This window comes from Solea senegalensis, unplaced genomic scaffold (genome assembly GCF_019176455.1).
Source record: "Solea senegalensis isolate Sse05_10M unplaced genomic scaffold, IFAPA_SoseM_1 scf7180000015233, whole genome shotgun sequence".
NCBI classification, from domain to species: domain Eukaryota; kingdom Metazoa; phylum Chordata; class Actinopteri; order Pleuronectiformes; family Soleidae; genus Solea; species Solea senegalensis.
Genome location: NW_025321269.1, coordinates 1 through 24,291, shown reverse-complemented (window position 1 = coordinate 24,291; position 24,291 = coordinate 1). Strand labels below are relative to the sequence as shown.

The 24,291-nt window shown below is 39.8% G+C and overlaps 1 protein-coding gene across 1 annotated transcript; it reads left to right on the top strand.

Moving 5' to 3' along the window:
* The first annotated feature begins 1,142 nt into the window (after nt 1-1,142).
* Nucleotides 1,143-21,868, top strand: LOC122762088 (RNA-binding protein 38-like). The gene is made up of 4 exons (XM_044017268.1): nt 1,143-1,638; nt 6,026-6,149; nt 8,559-8,613; nt 20,164-21,868. The coding sequence occupies exons 1-4, from the start codon at nt 1,351-1,353 to the stop codon at nt 20,516-20,518; spliced, it is 822 nt and encodes a 273-aa protein (XP_043873203.1). The 5' UTR covers nt 1,143-1,350; the 3' UTR covers nt 20,519-21,868.
* The last annotated feature ends 2,423 nt before the right edge of the window (nt 21,869-24,291 follow it).

Below are 24,291 nucleotides of genomic sequence, written 5' to 3'. Positions count from 1 at the left end.
TAAATGACTTACTACAAGGAATTGAACCCACAACCTTTCAGTTGAAAGACAACTCGCCCTACCATGACTCTGTCCCAATCCTCACTTTTTTTTTAAATACTATTACTTCTAAAACTTAAGTACATTTTATATCAGAAAATGACTTTTGATACTTAGGTACACTATACTTTAAGACTTTTACTTAAAGTCACTTCTACCAAAGGTCACTATCACTAATTGAAATGTGTATACTTTGGTTTAGACTCAAAACAATTCAACAGCTCTCACATTTGAACGTGATGACTCGTAATGACGTCTCCTGCTCTAAGTCAACATTAGCTTAAGTCAGTGTGAGCTTGTTTATGTTCAGGTCGAGCTTCACTGAGCCAAAATGGCCGCATTAACACGGACACTGTAACATATTAACTGCAGTAATGTAACAATGAACCCTGTGTAACTACATTACAGTTAGGTTAGGGTTATAGTTCAACTCTTTGTGGTTAAAGGTCCAGAGTGCTGCTGTGGATTGTGATACATTAAAGAACTTTTGAACCAGGAAAAATGTGCTTATCTATGTGTAAATATAATGTATATACTGTATTTACACATACTGTAAATACTGTTTATTATGTATATATTTTATTTTATTGTGTCTTTTAAATTTTCTTTTGCATTTTTATCATTTTCTTTCACATTTTCTTAATTTTGTTTCCTTTTTTTCCCATTTTGTTCGTTTTCTTTTACATTTTCTTCCCCTTTCTTATTGGTGATCCGGTGGTGTCATGGAAAAGGGTGAATTTCATTGCAGAGATAATGTTTTTTTTTTGTTTTGTTTTGCATGTGACAATGAAGCTTTTGAATCATAGGGGCAAGTCTTCCTTATGGAAACAAAAAGCATGTCCCTAAAATTTAAAAATTTAAAGTGAAGACATGTTTTCTGATTTGAATGAGATTAAGGTTAGGTGAAAATTAAGGTTAAGATTAGGAAGTGTTATGGTCAAGGTGAGGAAATGAAATTAATATAAGTCAATATAATGTCATGGAAACCAATGTGTGTGTGTGAGAGAGAGAGAGAAAGAGAGAGAGACAGTGAGAGAGAGCGAGAGCAGGGAGGAGCAGGAGTCGATGAAAAAGACGCACAGCTCTACTATTGGTCCAGACGCAGAGTGGGCGCACGCTGCTCTCTCTCTCTCTCTCTTACGCACTTTCAGAGGCTCCAGGAGGCTGCGTGTGTTTGTTTTCCCCGGACAGAGGAGAGGAAGGTCCGAGCACCTGTCAGGAGAGAGAAGTGTTGATATGATGAAAGCATCAGGAGGCTGCGTGCTGAGCCATGGACGCGCTGCAATCACGCGCCTGTGACCAAAGAAGTGCATGAAGTTCTTCTGCCGCTGCTGCTTTGTTTTGGTCTACCTCTCCTTTTTCTTTCGCCTGAGCCGCATGAGTTCGCCGCTGTTTTTAGGTCAGCTGGTGGGGGTTCCGTTAGAAATAATGCACCCCACCATGGAGAAGGACACAACTTACACCAAGATCTTCGTCGGCGGGCTGCCGTACCACACCAACGACGCGTCACTCCGGAAATATTTCGAGACTTTCGGGGACATCGACGAGGCGGTGGTGATCACGGACAAGCAGACGGGAAAATCCAGAGGATACGGCTTTGTGAGTTCGCCACTTTTATTATTTACCAGCCTCTGTGAGTCTGTGGCACACACTGATTTAGTTTAAAATGACTTGTATATCTTGGTTTTTGTTATTATTCTTATTATTATAATTTGTGGCGCCTTGGAGCCACAAACACTTGACACTTTGTCCCCTCAGCAGCAGCAGCAGCAGCATGTGCCATGTGTCTGGTGGCGTCAGTCACATGCTTGGAGCATGAGCAGCAGGTTATTTCTTACATGTGTGTCATCAATTATCTGTGGATTCCCACATGAACAAGAGTGACACTCAAGCAGAGGGACACACTATGTAGGTCTGTGTGCAGCACGCACACACACACAGACACACACACACACAGAGAGAGTTGATAATATGCAGCTGTGGACAGATGTCTGTCTTTGTGCAGGGCCTTTTCCACAGACTTTGAGGGCTCCAGTCCAAAGGAACCCGTGGGTCCGACCATAGACTGTGTATTAAAAAGATGATGTAGTCTTCTGGTTGCAGAACAAACTCCCTTTTTTAAAAGTCCAGTAATTTTTGAAACCACTGGATGATACCAGCTGTGAGACACACTGGTGTCCACTCTTATTAATCTATAAATGGGAACATAATTTACGAAATGGACACCATGTGTTACTGGAAAAGACCTGAAGTAGAGAAGTAGGGAAGTAGGCTCATTTTACCCATAGACTTCCGTTCAAACTTTAGTTATTTTTGCAACCAGTGCACTCGCCGCTGGCATCTGGCTATTCAATAAATTGTTGTTTCCATCAAGTGGCGTGGTTCGGTTTGGTTTTCCATTTCTGGCACCTTTCCCTTGGGTTAGGAAAAGTCTTATCACCTCATCACACTAAGACGATATCCAAAATCTAAGACCCTTTTCTTGTCTTATGTCACAATATTTTCTCCTAATGATTAATAACAAAAAGGTCTGTTTAAAGGCTCCATAGCCGTGCTTCCGTTCAGTGGAACGGTTCGGTTCAGTTTGGTACAGTATAGTACCAAAAATAACCGGCCCCTATCTTTCCATTATTTGACAACAGAGTAAAATGGTACAGTTAGGGCGGAGCTAGACGGGCTCCACCCATCACGCGATGTTCTGTTGTCCGTTGTGTCACGTTCAGTGTTGTCGTTCATTGTCATCACACCGCGGGGCCAGTCTACACCTGAGCTTTATCATTCCAAACCGAACTCTGCCATGATGGAAACACAGCAGAAGAATCACTCTATCACTTTTTATTTTTAAATAAAAAAAGATATTTAAATAAATATAAAAATGGTACTTCAGTCAGTCGTACACAAAGCTATTTGCTTGAGGTGACTCACAGCTAACATCCAACCAGCAGCTTGAATCACACATTTTTTTTTAGAGGTTTCCTAACTCCTTCACTCACTGTCCTCCCTCTCTGTCCTCGCTTGTCCTCTCACTTTATACGTCTTTATTGTGAACTATAACAATCGTTCCATGTCAACACAGACACTTTTATTTTGAAACTCTGTGAAATATCTTCCATTGCTATATCATGCTGGAATATCAGGTCCCCTACTGGCCAGACCAGATGCTCGGTGGTTTCAAGGTCATTTTGAATCTAAGAGCCCTGAATTAGACAATAAAACTATTATATACACTCCTGTTGTTTGTAAAGCGACCTTGGGTTTTGTGAAAGGCGCTCACTCACTCACTCATCTTCTTTTGCTTTATCACCCACATGAGGGTCGCGGTTGCTGGTGCCAATCCCAGCTGACATAGGTTGAAAGGTGCAGTTACAGGTCACCAGTCCATCACACGGACACCGAGACAAACGACCGTCCACACTCACACTGACGGTCAATGTAGAGTGTCCAACTTTGCCTAATCCCCAAATCCACATGTTTTTGGACTGTGGGAGGAAAGTGGAGAACCTGGAGTGCTAACCACTACATATTATATTAAAAATAAAACATATAAACTTCAATAAAAAGAAATGAAAAGACAAATTATGAGAAAAACAATCTGTCAATAAATACTTCAGATTACAAATATATGTATACCAAAACAGCACAATACAGTAAGTACATTATGCAGAAGTATTTTAATAGATAAATGATGGAATGTAAATGATCTGTTTTGTTTGTCGCAGCTGTGTGTGTGTGTGTGTGTGTGTGTGTGTGTGGTGGGAGTCTTTGTTCACAGAGGTGTGACATGTCGGTTGGTTCTGCAAGATAAGGCTGCAGTAGTTTCATTTTGACTTCCTCCTCTGAGCTCCCCACCTCCTCCTCCCCTCCTCACTCCTCCGCTCAGATGTTTCTTTCTTGTTGTTTATACAGAGAAACTCTAAAGTTTGTGTGTTAAAGAGGCAGACGGACCTCAAGCAGTTCAGATTATCTCTCCCTCTACACAATCATAGTGATGTGAGCCATGGGTGTGTGTGTTGAGCTGTTCTCTCTCTCTCTCTCTCTTGGACATCATGCTCTTTTCATCCCTGACTTCCCCCTACATGGTCTTTATTCCCAGCAGCAGCTTCTTGAACCTCTGTTTGCAAATAACAGTTCCAAGTCTGACGCTGTGAAATGAAAGCAAGCGTGGTGGTTTCATTTTCAGTGTCAAGCGGTTCCCATTGCTGTTGTTGCTGTCGCTGCAGACAACGTTACTCCAGTTTTCATTTACATGAACTCTGCCGTCCACACTAGCCCAGCGTTTTCAGAAAACTCCAGAATCTGGAGAAGTTTAAAAATGCTGCTGACTTTGTTTTTTTTCATTTGCAAACCTTTAGTCTACACAAGCTTTTGGAATTGATGGTGCAGTTACTGGCATTTTTGATTGGTTAAAATAAGATAAGATAAGATAAGAAAATCCTTTACTACACCCACAAAGGTGACATTTATGGTGTCACGGCAGCAAAGGCAGTAAAGGTAATTAATAATAAACATTAGGTCTACAGCGATTAGTGGATTACTAAATGAATCATCAACTATTTTGATAATTGATGTATCGATTAAATTGATGAAACAAGTTTTCAGATTTTTCAGCTTTTTAAATGTGAATATTTTCTGGTTTCTTTGCTCCATGTAAGAAAGAAATCATGAAAAACTGAATCATTTTGACAAAACAAGACATTCGAGAACATCATTTCCATGTTTGACAAACACTGATCAACATTTTTCAACATTTGCTGACATTTTATGGACCAAACACGTTCTCGATCGAATGTCATTTTAACAAACACAGCCACAACTTGACTATCAGCTGCTTATAACCCAAATCCTTTAATGATATTGTTCACCATTATTGTTTCTTGTTTGCAATACTTGCCTGAAATCATTCAACCTAATGCAGAGAGACTCAGTTTCCAGGATTATGGAAAATATGATCAAAGTGAAATCATTTTTTAATTTACAGCTGTTGCAATGGCAAATCCATGTGTTGTATAATGGATTTAAAACAGGATGGAGCATTAACACATACCATTAAGTATTAACTTTGTATTGCAACACCGATATGAGAACTTAAAGACATTAATTGTTTACACTAGAGCTGCAACTAATGATTATTTTCATCATCGATTAATCTGTTGATTGAGTAATCCTTTGGTCCATAAAATGTCAGAAAATGTTAAAAATGTTGATCTGTGTTTGTCAAACCTGGAAATTAAACACTTTTAATGATTTCTTTGTTATCTGGAGCAAAGAAATAAAGAAAATATTCACATTTAAGAAGCTCGTTTTGAAATCTCGTTTCGATGATGAAAAAAGCTTCAAACCGACGGAGTTGACAATTCATTTAGTAATCAATTAATATTCGATTAATCGTGTAATTGTTTCAGCTCAAGTTTAAACAAATTGTAAGTTTCAGCCTTCGTGATTTGCCAACTGCATTGTTTTTAAATTGCGATTTTGATTTGAAAACCAATGGATGCAGATTATTTTCTGATAGAGAGCTGAAGGCATGGAAACATAGTATGGATGTAGCCCTCTTGTGTGTGTGTATGTGTGTGTGTGTGTGTGTCTTAACCTTAACTACACCCTCCCACTGTTATCTGCCCACTCCTCAACTCACTCCCTCAAGGTAGATTCCAGCATCTCATGCTTGGCAGCCTGGTCTAAAAACAAACCAAAGGCAAATCTGCCTCCTACATATCAGCCCACACCAGACCTTACACACAGCTGATTGTCGACTGGCAGCACTGGAACGGGCTAATTGCTCCCTTCATATGGTATAGTCAGTCAGTCCGTCAGTGTCTCCTCATGCTTTCAGCCTGAGACTGAATCGTATGAGGAGAGAGTAGGACAGCAGCTCCCTCAGGGCCGCCTCGCTCTGGGTGTGTTGGGATCACTCCCTGCGTTAGTAAGAGTTTTTAACGACATCACGATGAGTAATGTTGACGCGCTGTGACATTCCTGTCAACAGGTGACCATGATGGACAGAGGCGCCGCAGAGCGGGCGTGCAAAGACGCAAACCCCATCATCGATGGCAGGAAGGCCAACGTGAACCTGGCGTACCTGGGAGCGAAGCCTCGCAGCTCGCAGACAAGTGAGTGTGTGATAATCTGTCGTTTTAACGAGACTCGCCTTAACCCGTTACATTAAACACTCCCTCATTATGTTTACATGACATTAGAATAAATATTGATTGTCTTAGTCCACTAAGCCAGACTTATGTAAACATTTATTTTTCCTTTTCCATTAGCGATAGTACCTAGTCCTTTTTTTAGTCATGAGTCCGACACAACAATCAAACTGAACAATGCCGAGCCGTAGATCAGATAAAAAGACTTAATCTCCAACGTTTAGCAAAGTAAATGAGTAAAATCTCAATATTTAGTAGAGGAGTCTGGTGTATTTGGCGGGTGACCTGCAAAAAGCCTGTGTAGCTCGTGTAAAAATACACATGATGAATGAACTAAACGTGGGCAAACAGTAACAAAAATAGAGTTGTTTTTCTTAAGAAAACGGTTTGTGTGCAATGAATGTGCAATAAATAATAATACCATGCCTACATATTTATTTCAGCTATAGTCTATTTTACTCCCTTTGTCTTTAATAAGTTATATACAACAACAACAATAATAATAGTGAACATTTATTATAGCACTTAAAATACTAAAAACAATAAAAAGCCGATTGAAATTGCCGAAATTATTTAGATAGTTAAGAAAATGTATTTAAAAATTTTAATTGCATTATAATTTGCAATATTATCATGTATAAACCAAACCTGAGTGGCTGGGACTTCATGGTTTGTGTATTTAATTAAGCATAATGTCACCAACATTCACAACTTATCTGTTTCTAACCAAACCTGTTCTGGAGAGATTAATCAGCAAAGACAAACATCCCAACTGTCTTGAAGCGCAGAGCGTTAGTTTTAGAAAATGTCGGGGGTTTTAGAGGCTGCGTCACACATCTGAGACATGGTAACATCCCACAAACATTACACATGCTCCACTCTCCTCGTATGATCAGGGTTTTTTTTCAGGTTCTTCAGGAATCCAGGATTTGTTCAAACGTTCTCCTCTTTTCCCGCCTGCTGGCAGGTCAGCAGCTCCACTTATGATGTGGTTTGTTAATACTTCAAATACATGATGGTGAAGTCAAACTTGTTTTTATATGAACTGTCAAACATGTTTCAAAGGGTAAGAAATCTATTTATAACATTTTTAACCAAAATCCACACAGGACTGAGGCAGAAAAGACTGCAACTGGCTCCGCCTTTCACTCAGTTCCTCCAATCATCATGCAGAAGCCCAGCGTCCTCGTCCCGCCCACTGCTCCATCGACTCCCAGAGAAGCTGAGCTTCTCTTGCTGTCATAGAGCAATCGCCACTGCATTACGCGTTACGTAACTATACATTACACTACATTAATGTACGGTAGGAAGAGTAGGATGCTTGGAAACCTTCTCCAACCATGCAACGAACGAAAAATAAAAGCAACTAAATGGTTTCCGTGATGATCTCAAGTACATTTCATTTGTTTTTGCCGCACTGAAAACCCACAGCTGCCTGGAAGCGAAAGAAAATCAATCTGCAAATCAATCAATAAATAAATGTACAAATCTGAGGTTGGCTCTGTTAAAACATACAAAACCACTGGTATGCTTCATCATCCCACCGCACTGTCTCTGCTCTCTGAGTTAACGTTCTCGGCGTAGCACCAGCACACCAGGCCTCAGACGTTTCTCTTCACACCAGACAGTGACAGCAGCTCCTCTCACTTGCTGTTTCATTCACAGCTCACGAGCTGAGATACTATCGAGTGTAGGTGTGACTGACAAAACAAGCGGCGCCAACAACAACTGACTGTGTGTCCCTTTTTTGTCCTGGACGAACGCTGCGACGCAGCTCCCCAAGCATGCAGACCATGGGAGATGGCAGCGCTTGGTATTTTTGTTATTGTGTGTTAGAGAGTAGCCGGGGAATAGGAGAGGGAGAGAATAAGACGAGTGTAAGGGGACGGGACTGTTGAGACTAAGAAAAGAAAGAACACAGTGTCTTGTCTCCTCATTGTCCTTGCAAAGAAAGGAAATTTGTATTTAGATATAAGTTTGAACAAAAGAATGGGGGCTGATGATGAAGTCATGGCAGAGAGGAGTGAATCGCTGGAGGAATGTAGAAATGAAGTCAGAGCTGGGGCAGAGGGGGAGAGGAGAGGAAGTTTCTCCTCTCTTACTCAGCCTCAGCTGATTCCCCGTTGAACTCTGGGGGAAGCGACGCCACAGATGTTTGTGAGCTGTATAAGTGTGCATCATCATTATCCGTGCGAGTGTTTCCAGCCATGTGTGTGAAGGCTGAGGGAATAAGAGTCGGCGTGTGATCACCTTGAATACGTCTGAGACAAAGAGAGGAAGAGGCGCGGCTCTGTCTTTGTCCGTCCATCTCTTTCCGGTGTGTGCACTGTGAAAGTGTCCTCACTGCATCTCTCTCTCTGTGTCTGTCTGCAGGTCTCTCTGTTGGAGTTCAGCAAGTCCATCCTACGTGGGCTCAGAGGCAATATGGGTAAGACGGAGAAGAATCAATACCTCTATTTCCACCGCTCTCCTTCACCTGCTTCCACCTCCTCAACACAATACCTTTCACTCCTCCGTCCTTGACATCCGCGAGTCCTCACTCCTCTCCTCCACTTGGGCTTGCGTTGATTAGTGGCACCATCATCGTCACAGCACAAACACACGTCCTTTATCTGTGTCTGTACATATGGACTTGTCTCCTGTTGTCTCTCTGACTTTCTGCTCCATTAATCACAGGAGAAACTCAGCTGTGAGTGTCACTCCGCGCACGACTTGGGCTACACACACACACACAGACCATTGCTTTGACATCATGTGTCTGATGATCTGATCTATGGTTGTGTGATTTTGCTCTCTGGGTGTCTTAGGGCAGTGGTTCCTACAGAAGAGTATTAGGGCCACGTGTAAAAAGAAAAAAATAAACTTTGAAAGAAAGAAAAAATAAAATTAAACAGCATGAATTCTAAAGTCAGAATTCTGACTTTAATCTCAGAATTCTGACTTTTTTTTCTCAGAATTCAGATTTTAACCTCAGAATTCATGCTGCTTTATTTTTTGTACTTTCTTTTTTACATGTGGCCCTAATACTCTTCCATAGGTTCCCACACTCACAGTGCAACACTAAATAAATCTTAAAGTTGTCACGACCGCTTAGAAAAATACTTGATTGTTGAGTCTCATCCTGAGATAATTGTCCATTTTGGGACAGAGGCTCTCTGTCCTCAACCCTCCCGTCAAATTAGCACTAATAGACAAGTGCGTCATACACGACAGACAACCAGAGCCTTTCTCTCCATCTCTGAATCATTGATGCTTGCTTTACTTTTGTAGGTTGCTTTGCAGCATAAGCAGTTGTTGCCATTGCTTAAATACGGATTTTTTTTTTTTTTAAACTCCTCAAAAAAAGTTTGGAAATGTTATTTCGGTCAATTATTTCTCTCCTTGGTGGTGTATTATCCATCCTTGAATAAACCTGATTAGTCACCATTACAGCGAGGTGTAACTTGAAAGGGTTTGTGCTTCAGTGGAATGACACAGCTAAATGTGTGGGTAGTGAACACATACTGGGCATTTTTAGACTTTATTTATTTATTTATTTATTTATTTATTTATTTATTTATTTATTTATTTAACACTGTCAGGGACCTCAGTAAACCACATTCTGTAATGATCCTGGCACTCTGAGGGAGAGCGTCGTCATCCTGGAGGATGGAGTTAGGGCCAAGGTTCTAAAAGTTTGTTTTTCAATTTAAATGTTTACATTTTTAGAGCGGGTTTGCTAGTTTTGATTAGATGCACATTATGCAAAATGTGCATTACACTGCTGTTGGATGCAGTTATTGTGCCCGGGAAAAATCAAATAACCACAGACTCAAGACACACATGAACAAAACGACATAAATAACAATAAATAACCCTCATGACACACGGCATGGCTTGTGAGCCAGGAGTCTCAGGAAGCTCAACCTGAGGAAAAAACCCAATAAACCCAATACAAAACTAGAGCTTTGATTCATAACAATTGTGATGTTTAACTTGCATAGCCTTTAATCCCTCATTGTAAACAAAAACAAATTGAAAACATCTTATTGTTTGCCAGATTTGTCCACAGACATTCCCCGTACAGATATTTAATCCGTTGTCTCGGTGATAAAGGACGCCGCACACGTCACCTGCTCCTAATGTACTGTGGCGCTGAAAAACAGCAGCTGCTGGTAGTTTGTCAGGAAGTTGTTCTGCTTGGAAACTCCCTGTAATTCACATGTGAAGGGCGTTCTGCTTCCTCACCCAGCCTCCCTGAGTTTCACTGTGAACTCCAAAAAAAAAGGTCTGAGAGGGTGACTCATGCTCAGGTGTGTCACAGACGCTGCACAGACGCTGCAGGTCAAACCCAGCAGCTTCTTGTTGTGTAAGTTGAGTGTGGCTGATGCTTTTCTGAAAACACTGACTCATGTTTGACTCAGATCTGCGTCGCATCGCATCGTTGCTTAGGTGATGATTGATGAGGATGTTGTCAGTGTCAGTGTCACGGCTGCGTGTTATTCATTATGTGGTCGTGCTGCTTCCACTTCCACAGGCTGCACCTTGTGTGTTTTTTTTTACGTTTTCAGCTTCAGACAGGATGAACAGTCGTGGTTTGGGGGGAAAAAAAAAACGATCTCTTGAATGCGACGCTCCGCACGACGGCAAGTTCTGGTCCTGCGGCGGCGCAGAAGTCCATTAAAACCCTCAAACTGTTCTGAGTGCTATTAATATTGCAGTCCTCAATTTCTGAATGAGTGATGAGGGAATTGAGGCTGACCCAGATGAGTCTATGAATGAGTGATGATGGGCTGATTGAAAGTCTCCCGCAGTCGAAACAGAGGGAGTCTCTTTTAATCTGTGCTTCCTGGAGGAATCGCAGTGTTAACACCTCAGTACAGACTGAAGCAAAAGAGGCAGCAAATCACCTCCTGACATACAAACACACACAGGCATTATCTCTTATACGCATCCATTTTTTCCTTTTCTTTTTTTTTGAATGGCAGACTATACATCCATCCACTGAAGGAAGGCCAATCTCAGCTGACATAGGTCGATAGGCGGGGTCACACCCTGGACAACAACCATCCACTCTCACACTCGCTGTCAATTTAGAGCAGGGTTCTGCAACCTTTGGTATGAAAAGAGCCGTTTTTCTCTTCCCTTCTCCACCCTAGCAAAATGAATCTGGAGCCACAAAACCCATTTGAACTATCAAATTAAGATAAGATGAAATTTAAGTACTACAAAAAGAAAACTGTTCACCATCCAAATCAAACTGTTGAAAGATCAAAAATTGAAATCAAACCCATAATTATGCAGACCTAGAAATTAATGTAGTAACCCACTTAAGAAATGAAGACGGCCACATGTTGATTTACAGTGTCCAATTAGTCTAATCCCCATATTGCATGTTCTTAGACTGTGGCAAGAAACCAGAGAAAACTAATTTTAGTATGAATGAAACCTACATGTGTGTAGTGTAATAACTCACATCCTCATTTCCAATGTTGCGTCTCACACGCAGGGGCAACACATTAACATTGTTTTGATTGAACTGATAATGAAGCAGTAAATAAATGATCATATTTGAGAAGCTGAAGTGGGAATTCACTGCGTCTTCGATCAATAATTCTTAACCTTTCAGTATAATGTGCTGCACATGCACGTCAGTGGAATGATTGTTACTACAGCAATAGCTATATAGAAACCTAAAGACTGACATGGGAGATCCTGTCAGGAATGAGACAAATGTGTCTCGATCTAAAGAGAGGAGCTCAGGACAGAGGGACGTGATCCCAAATTAAACTCAGCTATATCACTATACTTACAGTGATTCTGCAGCTTATTATTTTTAACATTTTTAATCAAAAATATTAACATTTTTGTCCATTACCTGCTGAGCAAGTTAAAAAAAACAAATAAATAAGTTGTATTAAGTTTAATTTACTCATTACTGTTCACTAGTGTTGTAGTCAAGACCACCTAAACTGAGACCAAGTCGAGACCAAGACCACAGTGTATCAAACCAAGACAAGACCAAAACTTTGAGGGGTCAAGACCGAGACAAGACCAAGACTTTGAGGGGTTGAGACCGAGACAAGACCAAGACTTTGAGGGGTCAAGACCGAGACAAGACCAAGACTTTGAGGGGTTGAGACCGAGACAAGACCAAGATTTAAGGGGTTGAGACCGAGACAAGACCAAGACCGAGGCAGTAAAAGTTGGACATGGTCGCAGCCGTCTCCGTCGCTTTGCAGAATTTACACGTTGTGCTGTGTTTTCTTTTGGAAGTATTTATGCATAAAAAGTCTTTGTGGCTCAGGTAGCCACATTTTATTATAGATGAGTTGGGTGACATCTTCTCACGGCCTCTTCTCCTGTCACTCACATGCACTTTTGTGGGGGGCGTGTGAAAGGGGGCGGGAGAGGTGACAGCCATTAACAGTGACAAAAATTTCAAATGATAAATGAGTCAAGTTATTGGTTGTACCCGAAGTATTAGGATTTACGCAAAATCACAGTAATGACAAAATCCCGAGTGCACTTTGTCCGAGACCGAGACAAGAACGATCTACTCTTCACCTCTGCTGATTTCCTCGTCAGGAAACTAGAACAAACTAAATCAGCTGATGAAGTGTCTGTAAACCCTGGTTCAGTTTCATGTTTTTATTTGACGTGTACTCGTGGAGAAACAGTTGCAGAAGAAGAAGGAGAAGAAGTGAAACTAGCAAATTAAACCTCTTGAGATGTCAGTGGAGCACAGCTGCAGGAGGTGTTGGACTTTGTTGAATCAGTGGTAGACGCACATTTACACAACAGGAAACTCCAACGTCTGTCACCATTGATCTTCTGAAGTCATTCTGGTAAATATGTGAGATGTTCTTTGTAAGCTACGTTAACCTGAGGTTGAGTACAACATGAACCTACGGCGTGTCAAAACCTTTATACGCTCCATTTTAAGTTCATGTGAAGATGTAAAGGCCACACATGTCCAGATCTGACAAGGTCACATGTGTGTTTAAGTGTGGATTGAATTGAATTGAATTGAATTGAATGACTTTATTCCTCCCCCAGGGGGGAAACACACATTCACAACAGCTCAGTTAAGAAAGGTGAGAATCGAATAAAAGTAAAAATAAGAATAAAAATATAGAATAAAATTAAAAATAAGATAAAATAAAATAAAAATACACTACAATACAATACAATAGTAAGACAAATTTACCAAAAGATAAAAAGTAAAAAAGATAAAATTACACTCTAATATAGAGTATTATCAGGGAAAGTGAGTGGACATTTAAGAGGAGTTAAATATCCGAACAGCAGTGGGGATGAAGGACTTTCGAGGGGATGAAGTCAGTTTCAAACAGCAGACAGTAAGAACATGTTCCCAGGGACAGAGACAGTGTCCCTGTCCTTGACAGTATCCTCCTCTTGCCTGAACACAGGAATACCCAATATTTTCCAGAATGCATGTCTGAGAACATATTTGATTAGAAGTTGACACCAACTCAAGCTGACAAGCTACATTTGCCTTGCAAGAAGACCATCACACAAAGTGTCTGCAGGCAAAAACACAGACTGAAACTGTCTGAAGATATGAAATGAAGTGCATGGACAAACAGAGCCTTACCAGAAGATCAACATATGACCTATATTTAAAGTATACATGGAAATACTCTACATAATGTGCTTATTATTATCATAATAATGATAATAATAATAATAATAATAAAATTACTTAAAGGATACATAGAAATCCATTATAAAGTACAATTATACCCATGTTAACCCATTAGTCTTGCCTGAAACCAATAAAAACGTCTCTTCCAATTCTTCTTTTTCCAGCATCTAAAGTCAAGTGAAGTTGTGGTGAAGGTATTTCTCTGTGGCTCCCTCTGGGTTTTTTCCGAGTTTCACACATGGAGCTGCCTCTTTAAGACGCACGGCAAACAACAAAGACAAACAGAGATCAAGTCAAACAAAGCTGAGCTCTGTCTGCCGCTTTGGTAAATTTGTTTTAAGTTTAAAGACACGGGGAGGACACGCTGGAGCCAAGTGTAGCTGTGAGTTACAGCTCGGGCTGGGGCTGGGTCTGGGTGTGGGCCTGGGTGTGAGTCTGGGTCTGGGTTTCTTTGTGTATTTATTCTTTGAGAAAACAGCGATATGTAGATGGAAGTGTGGTGTGAGGTAGTTTCAGGTTGAGGAGCAGCAGTGAGGGCAACTTCCTGTTGAAGCAGTGGATCAGATGGGGGGGTGGATGTGGGTACAAACACACACACACTATGAGCACACCTGTGGTCTTGTGTTGTTGTTGTTTTTCAGTGATAGATGTAAAGCCAGTGTTAAATGTGACTCTGGTGTGGAAAATTGTCAGTGAATCATAAAATGGCCTCTGTAGAACATTCACATCCTGGAAACTACAACTCCCTCTCTCACTCTTCCACTGCCTTGTCTTTGTCTGACTTTACTCCTCCTCCTCCTCTGAATGATCTGTCTGTCTGCCGAGGGGTTTTTGGTCGTCGGTGAGTCCTCAGGTGTGTTTTTCTTTTGCCCAGGGACGCAATTAGGAGTGACACTTCTGTCGCACCAAAAGCCTAATTTAAGAAGAAAAAAAAAGATTGTCATTGCACACACACACACACACACACACACACACAGCTGCCATTTTGTTCATTTCAAGTCAATTCAGTTTGACAGTAATAATGCACTTTTGTTTAAGAGACGTTTAATGGCCCCAGGCAAAAGGTGCCTGGGGGCCCATTTTTAACCAAACAGAACCCCCTCACTGCCAACACCTGCCCTGGAACTCATGACAACAAACCTATATCTGGCGTTCATTGAAACTGCTTTATTGACTCCCCAACTGTTGTTAACATGGAATTAACGACCAACCTGTTTTTCTTCTCCTGCTCCAAATGAAACCGTTTGCATATCAAATATGTTCAATTTGAAATAACCTCCATCTGCTTTTTTTCTTCTTGACTGAAGGAAGAAATATGACGAGAGCAAATCGAGTGAAGTGGAGAAATGGAGTTTAAGTGGAGAAAGTACAAGAAATGACCGAGTTCCTCTGACTTGTGAGACTTTGTTAAACATACAAATGAAGTGCGATTTCTCTCTTTTAAAGGCAGCAACTTACATATCCATGATGTTGTGATGACACCATTCTGTCAGTTTATAAACTTCAAAGACTTCTCAAGGAAAATAGTCCTGAGTTGAAGCTCTAACCAAGTTCATTATATTTGTCCTGTCTTATAATTTGTTATATTTTGTTTATTTGCACACATTTATAACATACATACATGTATTTATACATGTATAGCTAAATATGGTCTGTGTATATATATATATATATATATATATATATATATATAGTGCTTAACACAAAGAAAAACAGGACAAACTAGTTAAAGCACATTATTATTTCTTGATTAAGACGTCAAATTATAGTTATTAAAATCTAGTTTCAGTGGTTGAATGTTCTACTTGATGAATTCCTGCCCAGTGAGCCGGTGTAAAATTTGGATATATAAAGAACTTTTCTCATTTTTCTGACAGGAGGTTGAATACATGTGTTCAGTATAATATAATATGAAGATATAATATTTTAGAAAGACACGACTGCCACAATAATACTCACTAAACTCTTTATATCATGCAGATATAAGACATGTCCTTTGCATTTCTTGCTCGCTGACAGAAGAAAGAAGAGCTGAGTGTCCTGCACTGACGTTGACCTTTGTGTCTCTCACCCTCCCTCCAGCTCTGTGTGTGTGTGTGTGTGTGTGTGTGTGTGTTTATGTTTATGGAGAGAGGACACTGGGTCATTGCTGTACGTCTCCACAAGTGTGTGTTTGTCTCTTTGACTCACCCTCCTCACAACCCTCATGTGAACTATTAAAAGCGAGTCTGTCCTCGGGCATGGAGGATACGATGGCTGATCCCTCACCTCTTCATCTCTCCCTCCCACTCACTCTTCGCTCAAGGAGTCCTGACCTTGACCCCCGACCAAAAGAACGGATGTTTGAGAAAAAATACATCCTATTTTTCTTTTTTTTTTCTTTTTCTTTTTCCTGCTGCCTGTGTGATTGTGATGAAGGACAGAGAGGAGGAGGAGGAGGAGGAGGAGGAAGAAGCTGCTGGCTGTGAGGGAGTAAACCCACAGAGGGGAAGGATGGAGTGCAGAGTCAGTGGAGGTTATTCTGCTCTCATGGGTCTGTTAGTGAGCGAACACCCATGCAGCTGTGCCAATTAGCCCTGCCATGCCTGAAATCTCCATTCACATGTGCACACACACACACACACACACACACACACACATATTCACAACGACACCCAACCTGTTTACAAGTATTATAGTTTGCATGCATGTGTGTATGATTTTTCTGTGTGTGTGTGTTGCTGTTTTTTTGGCATAAACGCTGACCTTGTCAGGACTAGTAGTCCTCATGGAGACCAAACCCTGGTTCTAAAGAGGCACGGTTTGGTTTTTAAAGTTTAGGACTATTTGAATTGTGATTATTGATTGTTAAAGGTTAACCCTTAGTGCTCACGAGGCATGGATCTGTGCCACAGGTGCACCCATGGTCCTTTGCTGTCGGAGTAATACACAACTCCTTATATGGACATCCTGGGGGTGTGTGTGTGTTTATAGGTCACATATTCAGGCTTTAAAAAATGTGGGTTTTTTTTTTTGTTGAGTCAAAGTAATGATTCATTTTATGTATCGCATTTTTAGTAGCAATACGAAGTCACAAATTAGACGAGCAAACAAGTATTTCCAAATTTCTTTTTACTTTTTGCTCAGCTATAGTTGTTGAATTTTTTCTTTTTTCATCGTTGTGTTAAAAAAAGGATATAAGACTCTCTATATGACACATTCTTATAGCCTCTGTATCTACTGTATGTTTGAACATAGTAATGGAATGGAGTTCTGAGGGTTATGGTTTGTTTAGGTCGTCCAAATGAATGGAGTGTTTGTGCGTGTGTGTATAAACATGACTGTGAGTGTTTGACAGCCAGCGATGATGCCAGGCATGAAGAGGAGAGAGGGCGAGGGGATACGATGCCGCTGTCACAGTGGATCTGTCAGGGCGATGCATGCAGCAGCAGCGGCTCACAGCCGTGGAAATGACACTGCACTCCTGCTCTGGCACAGACGAGTGGAGAGTAGAGGAGTGAGGAAGGAGGAATGTCATTAGCTTCAGATTTGTTTTGACTCTATGTCTCGTCAGTCTGCAGATTCAGCTTTGACAGGGAGCTGCTGCCGCCGCTGCTGCTGCTGCTGCTGCTGCTGCTGCTGCTTCCCTCACCAGACCCCCATGAAGACCCTCCAGACGTTTTGGGTTTTATTTTGTGAGAAAGTTTTCTGACAGGAGAAATATCTGCAGTTGTTTTTGTCCTTTGTCTTGCCCTTTAAGTGGGTCAAGGCGATGTTAGTTGTGCGCACAAGTCAGAAGTGGTTCTGAGGTTGATGTTTTGAAGCCTTAAGCTTTAGTATTTTGGACAGAGTTTTTTGAAAATATAAGAAATAATGGCTGTTTCTCAAGCATACTTCTGTGTAATTTAGGAAAATTTAGGAAAACTACAAAAATAACCATCCGTACACTTCCCTTGGGATGCTACAGTAATGGTACGGTCCGGGAGGAGCTATACTGCTCAATAAAAATAATAAAAAACAGTTATATTGCTTGAAGAAAATTTAGTTTTTATATCATTTTGATATGTATTTATTTCTATTTTCAAAAGTGAACTACTGACCCCACTTCTGCATCCCCCTGCATATAGTATGTCACTCACTGTAAATAACCATTAAATATGAATTAGTTTAGCAATTAGGAAAATCAAACGAGTGTTCTGCATTGGGTTAGAAATTATCAGTGGAAATCGGTTATTCAATAAAGCAATAGTGTGTGCAAAATTCACAATAATGGCTGTCCTTTCAGTCTTAAGTTGTTAAAGGAGTCTGAGGAAGTTAGTGTGAATTTTAAACTGTTAATGTTTGATGAAAACACAGAGATTAGAAAATCCAGCTTTCCAGTTAGTGAAGGTGAATAATTTGGCAGGAATATTTGGTATTTGGTTGTTCCACTATGATGTGAAGAAGATGTGAGTAAAAGGTTAAATAAGCAGGCTATACGTTAACTGGTGTGTGTACTGGTGTGTGTGTGTGTGTGTTGTGTATACAGCAGATTGGGTGTGAACAGGCCTGGTGTCAGTGTTTGTTGTGTAAGCAGCACACCTGATCCCTGCCCTCGCTCTGTTTACAGATAAGCAGCAGCTTCAGCCTCTGCTCTGATCACCTGATCAGACTCAGTGATGAGGTTACACTCAGGTTCATGCTTTTGTGTGCTTTCATCACAGCAGTGCGTTAAATACTGATTTTATTTAAGTTCGGGGGGAAAACACCAGATATCCTGTGATCCCTGCTGCTGCTGCTGCTGCTGCTGCTGCAGATGTAACAGAGACATTTCAGGTTAAGTGGACAGCCTGAGGCAAGGGCATGACTGCGTACAGGAGGACAGTAGATCCAGTTCTCTCATTAATGCTGCGGTGCCAGGCAACTACAAACTCATGCCGTACATCTGTTCTATCAGGTTGTGTGTGTGTGTGTGTGTGTGTGTTTCACTATCACTATCACTGTAACTTTTCATTTTTTATTATTTATATATATAAGAAAATCTAGAGCGACTTCCATTTTGTGTGTCATTTTTAATTATACAGATTTTTATTTGGAGCAAAGTGTTTCTTTTTGGAGCATTTCACAGTCAGTGTGCTAATTAAACTTAAACACAAGGGAGACGATCTATTTAAAGGCAACACTTTCTGCTCTTATAGGACGACGATGATTGACAGGATTTCTATAGCTTTTATAGCAGTATTTTATACATATATATATATACACACCAGTCAGACCAGATCTGTTTATTTTTGACTCATTCAAGTACAATAATTTGGTTTAATGCTTTTTAAGCATGATGCTTTAGGGATGATGTAACAAAATTCCCCATCACGATTATCCTGACTAATATTATTGCAATTGACGATATTATTGCAATCTTTTAATATGATTTATTTTAGATTATTTTAATCATAGCACCTACGGTCATCAGAAACATCGTGTATTAAACCCAGTTTACTATATCATAAAAAGTCATAAGGAAAGGCGCGGCTCCCCATTGTGGCGCATGACATAATAAATCACTGGCACTGTATGCTGGTGAATTTCTAGGTCACTCACGTGAAACATTCACATGTAAATTCACTTTATTTTAGGTGATTTGTATCGCAATGAGAGACCCATCACTCATGTTTTTGAGCTCATTTGTGTCATAGGCAGTCGGATTATTCTGCTGTTCTTAAAATGTAGTAAATATTAATAGATTTTACTATTAATTAATTTATCATTTATTGTGTGGAAACTAACAGACTTTGCTTTTGCTTTGCGAGTAGAGGAGAGGAGCCTTTGCTCGCTCTTTAATTCTATTTTGGTTCATTTTTCTAGTCTTTCCTTTTGATATTTTGTAAACAGAACCATTTTTCGTGTGTGTTTGAATAAGTGAACCGTTTTACACAGTCAGTGGTGCTTTTGTGTGGAGTGTAATGAAAGGAGACAGCAGCACGTCAGACTGAGGCTTCAGTAATTTATTATAAATGATTGGTGTTTCAAAACAGGGTCAAATAAAGAAGAAGGAAATGAAACAACACATTGTTTAGTTTAATGTGTGAACAAGTGAGAAAAACATGATGAGAGCAAATTGGCACTTTGAAGGATTTTGACATTTTCGCTTTTAAAAAATGACATAAACAATAGTCTGTTATTGAAATAACAGACATGGGACTTTTTTTCTTAATGGAAATCAAACAATCTTCGATAGACCTTTAAACCACCATTAAATCACTTTCCAGTTTCCACAGTGATCTTACATTGCATTCAGATGAAATTGTGTTTTTTTTCTTTTTAATTGGTGATTTTTCTCACTGACCCTGGTCCTTCTGTCTGTCTGTCCAGGCTGGCTCAGCAGTACGTCTACCCTCAGGCTTTCCTGCAGCCCAGCCTGGTGCTCCAGTCCCACCTCAGCCCCACAGCAGCAGCAGCGCTCTCCTCCCCTTATCTGGACTACAGCTCCGCCTACAGCCACTACACCCCCACAGGACTGGAGCAGTACCCGTACACGCCCTCGCCGTCCCCCTCCAGTGGTTACCTCGGCTACAGCTTCACCCACGGCACGCCGGCACCCTCCCTCGCCACATCCCCGACCCCTCCGGCTGCCATCCACCCTCCACTGGCTGCGCTCACCGCTGTGTCTGCCGCCCCGCAGGCCTTCCTGCACTATCCTCTGCACCAGCCTGACCGCATGCAGTGAGCAGCTCTGAGCTGGAGCTGCAGAGGAATAAAAAAAAAAAGGAAATGATGATTCAAAACAGCGTGACTGTCGAGCTGTGTTGTCATCGGGATGAGACTGGAGAACCAGGAAGAGGGTGTGATGTAATCAAAGGGCTTTTTAGAAACATCTCTCATTCCTGTTTTTTTTATATATATACAGTATATATATATAATATTATTAAAATTAATTTTCTGTTGTTTCATCAGTAAATGTCTTTTTCATAAATGGTCAGGGACTGGACTGAGATGACCGGTCGTCTTCTGGCCGCCTCTCTTGACCTGTTGACCCTCTGTGCGGAGGACGGACGCCGTCTGACCGCACACGCGGGGGCACACACGGCTAAAGACAATGAGACGTACGTCTGCTGGACGTGACGCTGCAGCCACAGTTTCTCCAAAGGTTCTTAGCTGAATGCTGGATTATAGCCAAGCTGGGAGCCGGATCATTTTTCAAAACAGAAACACACGTCCAGTTACAAGGTTATGTTTCTGTCTATGGCCTTAGCTCTCTCGCTCTCCCTCTCTCTCTCCATACTTAATTTTGTCATTTTTACTAGTCTCTCATCTCGGATGAACAGGAAGTTTATTAGACTCCCCTTTTTGTTCTTTTTATCCACTACTTAAGTTATGTTGGTGATCCATGTTAAAACAGAATATGCAATTATGATGATAAAGGACAAATATGACTCAGATAAACAGCACTGGTGTATTGTTATTTTTTGTATTGCCACTGCTGGAACATCAAACATGGTCAAAGTCATCTTTTGAGGGTATTTTTCATCTCTAATTTGGTTTTTATGATATTTAAATTACACAGCTGCCCATTACATGTCAAGTAAATTTGTCTGGATGTCGTTTTTTTCGTTGTGTCTGAACGAGTGCGAGTGTCTGAGTCAGTTGCGACGGAGTACACACTCGCGCAAGAACCCAGCTTCTCTTTTCCAGCCCATTGTACTGGTCTGAGTCTCTGCTTTGTCCTTTGTTTTTTGTTTCCCATGTTGCAGAATAAAGACAAATGTTTTAGTGATAATGCCGGAGTCTCTCGGTGCTGTGGCACCAATGTAGTAGTCAGACATTAAAAAAAAAGCAAAAAAAAAAAAAAGCCATACATCAAATTTAACAAATATGCAAAATAAAAATAAAAATGTGTATTTCTTTCCGAGTGTTGTTAAATTGCAGTATCTGAGAACAGCTGCTGCACGACTCTCTGGAGAGTCATTGAAGTCATAGACCTTTACTAATCTCATTAAAATATACGTTACACTGATGGACTTTGGGGAATTTGTCAGCATTTCAGGAAATACTATTAAAAATTAAGCTACAACCAGCAGCGGTGAGTCTTTTGTTTGTTTGTTTTTAAATTGAGGAGTTTGTTAACTTAAGTAAGAGACATGTTGGTTTTGTACCTTATTTCCAGTTTGCTGAGCTCCCAGCTGCTGGCTGTAGCTACATATTTTCCCAGCCATTTTTTTGGAAAATAAATGCAATAGATGTAGATATTGGAGAAAAATCCTCACTTCGCTCATTATTATACTGTGTTTTTGTTATTGAGGCCAAAATCCAAGACATAACTGAAGACATAAATCTTTACAATAGGAAAATGTGTCCAAAAACGAGATCACACTCTAGTTATATCTCAAAAGTCAACAATAATGACCTCATTACGATCTCTGATCTCAGCAAAAGGGAAAAAACGTTGTTTAATACATGAATATCCAAAAATTAGCAGTCGTCCAAATGATGTTGTATTTGTTGGTTTCCAGCTGTGGACTAAACATATGTCTGGTGCTTTTGTGTTTAGTAAGGGAGTAACATTTGGGTGGATTGAACCTTTAAAACTTGAAGCATTTAGACAAAGTGGTATTTTGGTGGAATCACCCTTTAAAAGAGACTGTTCATGTGTATAGGGGAGGGGAGTTCTCAAAACTGTCAAACTATGACATTTTGTCAAATTTCGGAATTTCGGCCATTTTTGGCGCCATACTAAACTATGACATGTTTGTAAATAGTTAGTCAAGACCTACTAACCACTACGCCATCATGCCACTCTTACAGTAAAATGTCATAGTATGTCGTCCAAAATGTGACAAAAAAGTCATAGTTTAATATGTCTTCCAAAATGTGACAAAAATATCATAGTTTAGTTTGTCGTCCAAAATTTGGCAAACATTTCATAGTTTAGTGTCTAGTCCAAAATTTGACCAAAACATCATAGTTTAGTATGTCGTCCAAAATCTGTCAAAAATGTCATAGTTTAGTATGTCATCCAAAATTTGGCAAAAATGTCATAGTTTAGTATGTCGTCCAAAATTTGAAAAATGTCATAGTTTAGTATGTCGTCCAATATGTGACAAAAATGTCATAGTGTAGTATGTCTTCCAAAATTTGGCAAAAATGTCATAGTTTAGTAAGTCGTCCAAAATCTGTCAAAAATGTCATAGTTTAGTATGTCATCCAAAATTGGCAAAAATTTCATAGTTTAGTATGTCGTCCAAAATTTGGAAAAAATGTCATAGTTTAGTATGTCATCCAAAATGTGACAAAAATGTCATAGTTTAGTAAGTCGTCCAAAATGTGGATAAAAAAGTCATACTTTAGTAAGTCGTCCAAAATGTGACAAAAAAGTCATAGGTTAGTATGTCGTCCAAAATGTGACAGAAGACAACAGGTGTCAGAAAACCAGCCGGTCCTTGTGGCTTAATGGGTATAACAGTGACTTAATAAGAAAGGGACTGTGGGTTCAAGACCTGAAAGAGGCTGCCGAGTATTAGTATAGTGAAAAAAATTTCAAAGTTTAGTATGTCGTCCAAAATGTGACAAAAATGTCATAGTTTAGTATGTTGTCAAAATGTGACAAAAATGTCATAGTTTAGTATGTTGTCCAAAATTTGGCAAAAATTTCATAGTTTATTAAATTAGGTCAAAATGTGACAAAAATGTCATAGTTTAGTATGTTGTCAAGTTGTAAAAATGTCATGATTTAGTAATATTAGATCCAAAATGTGACAAAAATAATGTTTAGTATGTTGTCCAAAATTTAGAGCAAAAATAATCGCATATTAGTATAATAGATCCAAATGTGACAAAAAAATGTCATATTTAGTATAATAGATCCAAAAATGTGACAAAAATGTCATAGTTTAGTATGTTGTCAAAATGTGACAAAAATTTCATAGTTTAGTATGTTGTCCAAAATGTGACAAAAATGTCAAATAGTTTAGTATGTTGTCAAAAATTTTACAAAAATGTCATAGTTTAGTATGTCGTCCCAAATTTGACAAAAAAGTCATAGGTTAGTATTTTGTCCAAAATTTGACCAAAAAGTGGTAGGTTTGTATGTCAGCCAAAATCTGAAAAAAAAGTCATACTTTAGTATGTTGTCAAAATTTGACCCAAAATGTCATACTTTAGTATGTTGTCAAAAATGTGACAAAAATGTCATAGTTTAGTAAGTTGTCCAAAAAGTGACAAAAATGTCATAGTTTAGTATGTCGTCCAAAATTTGACAAAAATGTCATAGTTTAGTATGTTGTCAAAAAAGTCACAAAAACGTCATAGTTTAGTATGTCGTCCAAAATTTGACAAAAACGTCATAGTTTAGTATGTTGTCAAAAAAGTCACCAAAACATCATAGTTTAGTATGTCATCCAAAATTTGACAAAAATTTCATAGTTTAGCATGTTGTCTAAAATTTGACAAAAATGTCATAGTTAAGTATGTCGTCCAAAATTTGACAAAAATGTCATAGTTTAG

Coding starts and splice junctions, on each gene's coding strand:
- LOC122762088 (XM_044017268.1), top strand. CDS start 1,351: ATGAAGTTCTTCTGCCGCTGCTGCTTTGTTTTGGTCTACCTCTCCTTT. Junction 1,639..6,025: donor AATCCAGAGGATACGGCTTT/GTGAGTTCGCCA, acceptor TCCTGTCAACAG/GTGACCATGATGGACAGAGG. Junction 6,150..8,558: donor GCCTCGCAGCTCGCAGACAA/GTGAGTGTGTGA, acceptor GTCTGTCTGCAG/GTCTCTCTGTTGGAGTTCAG.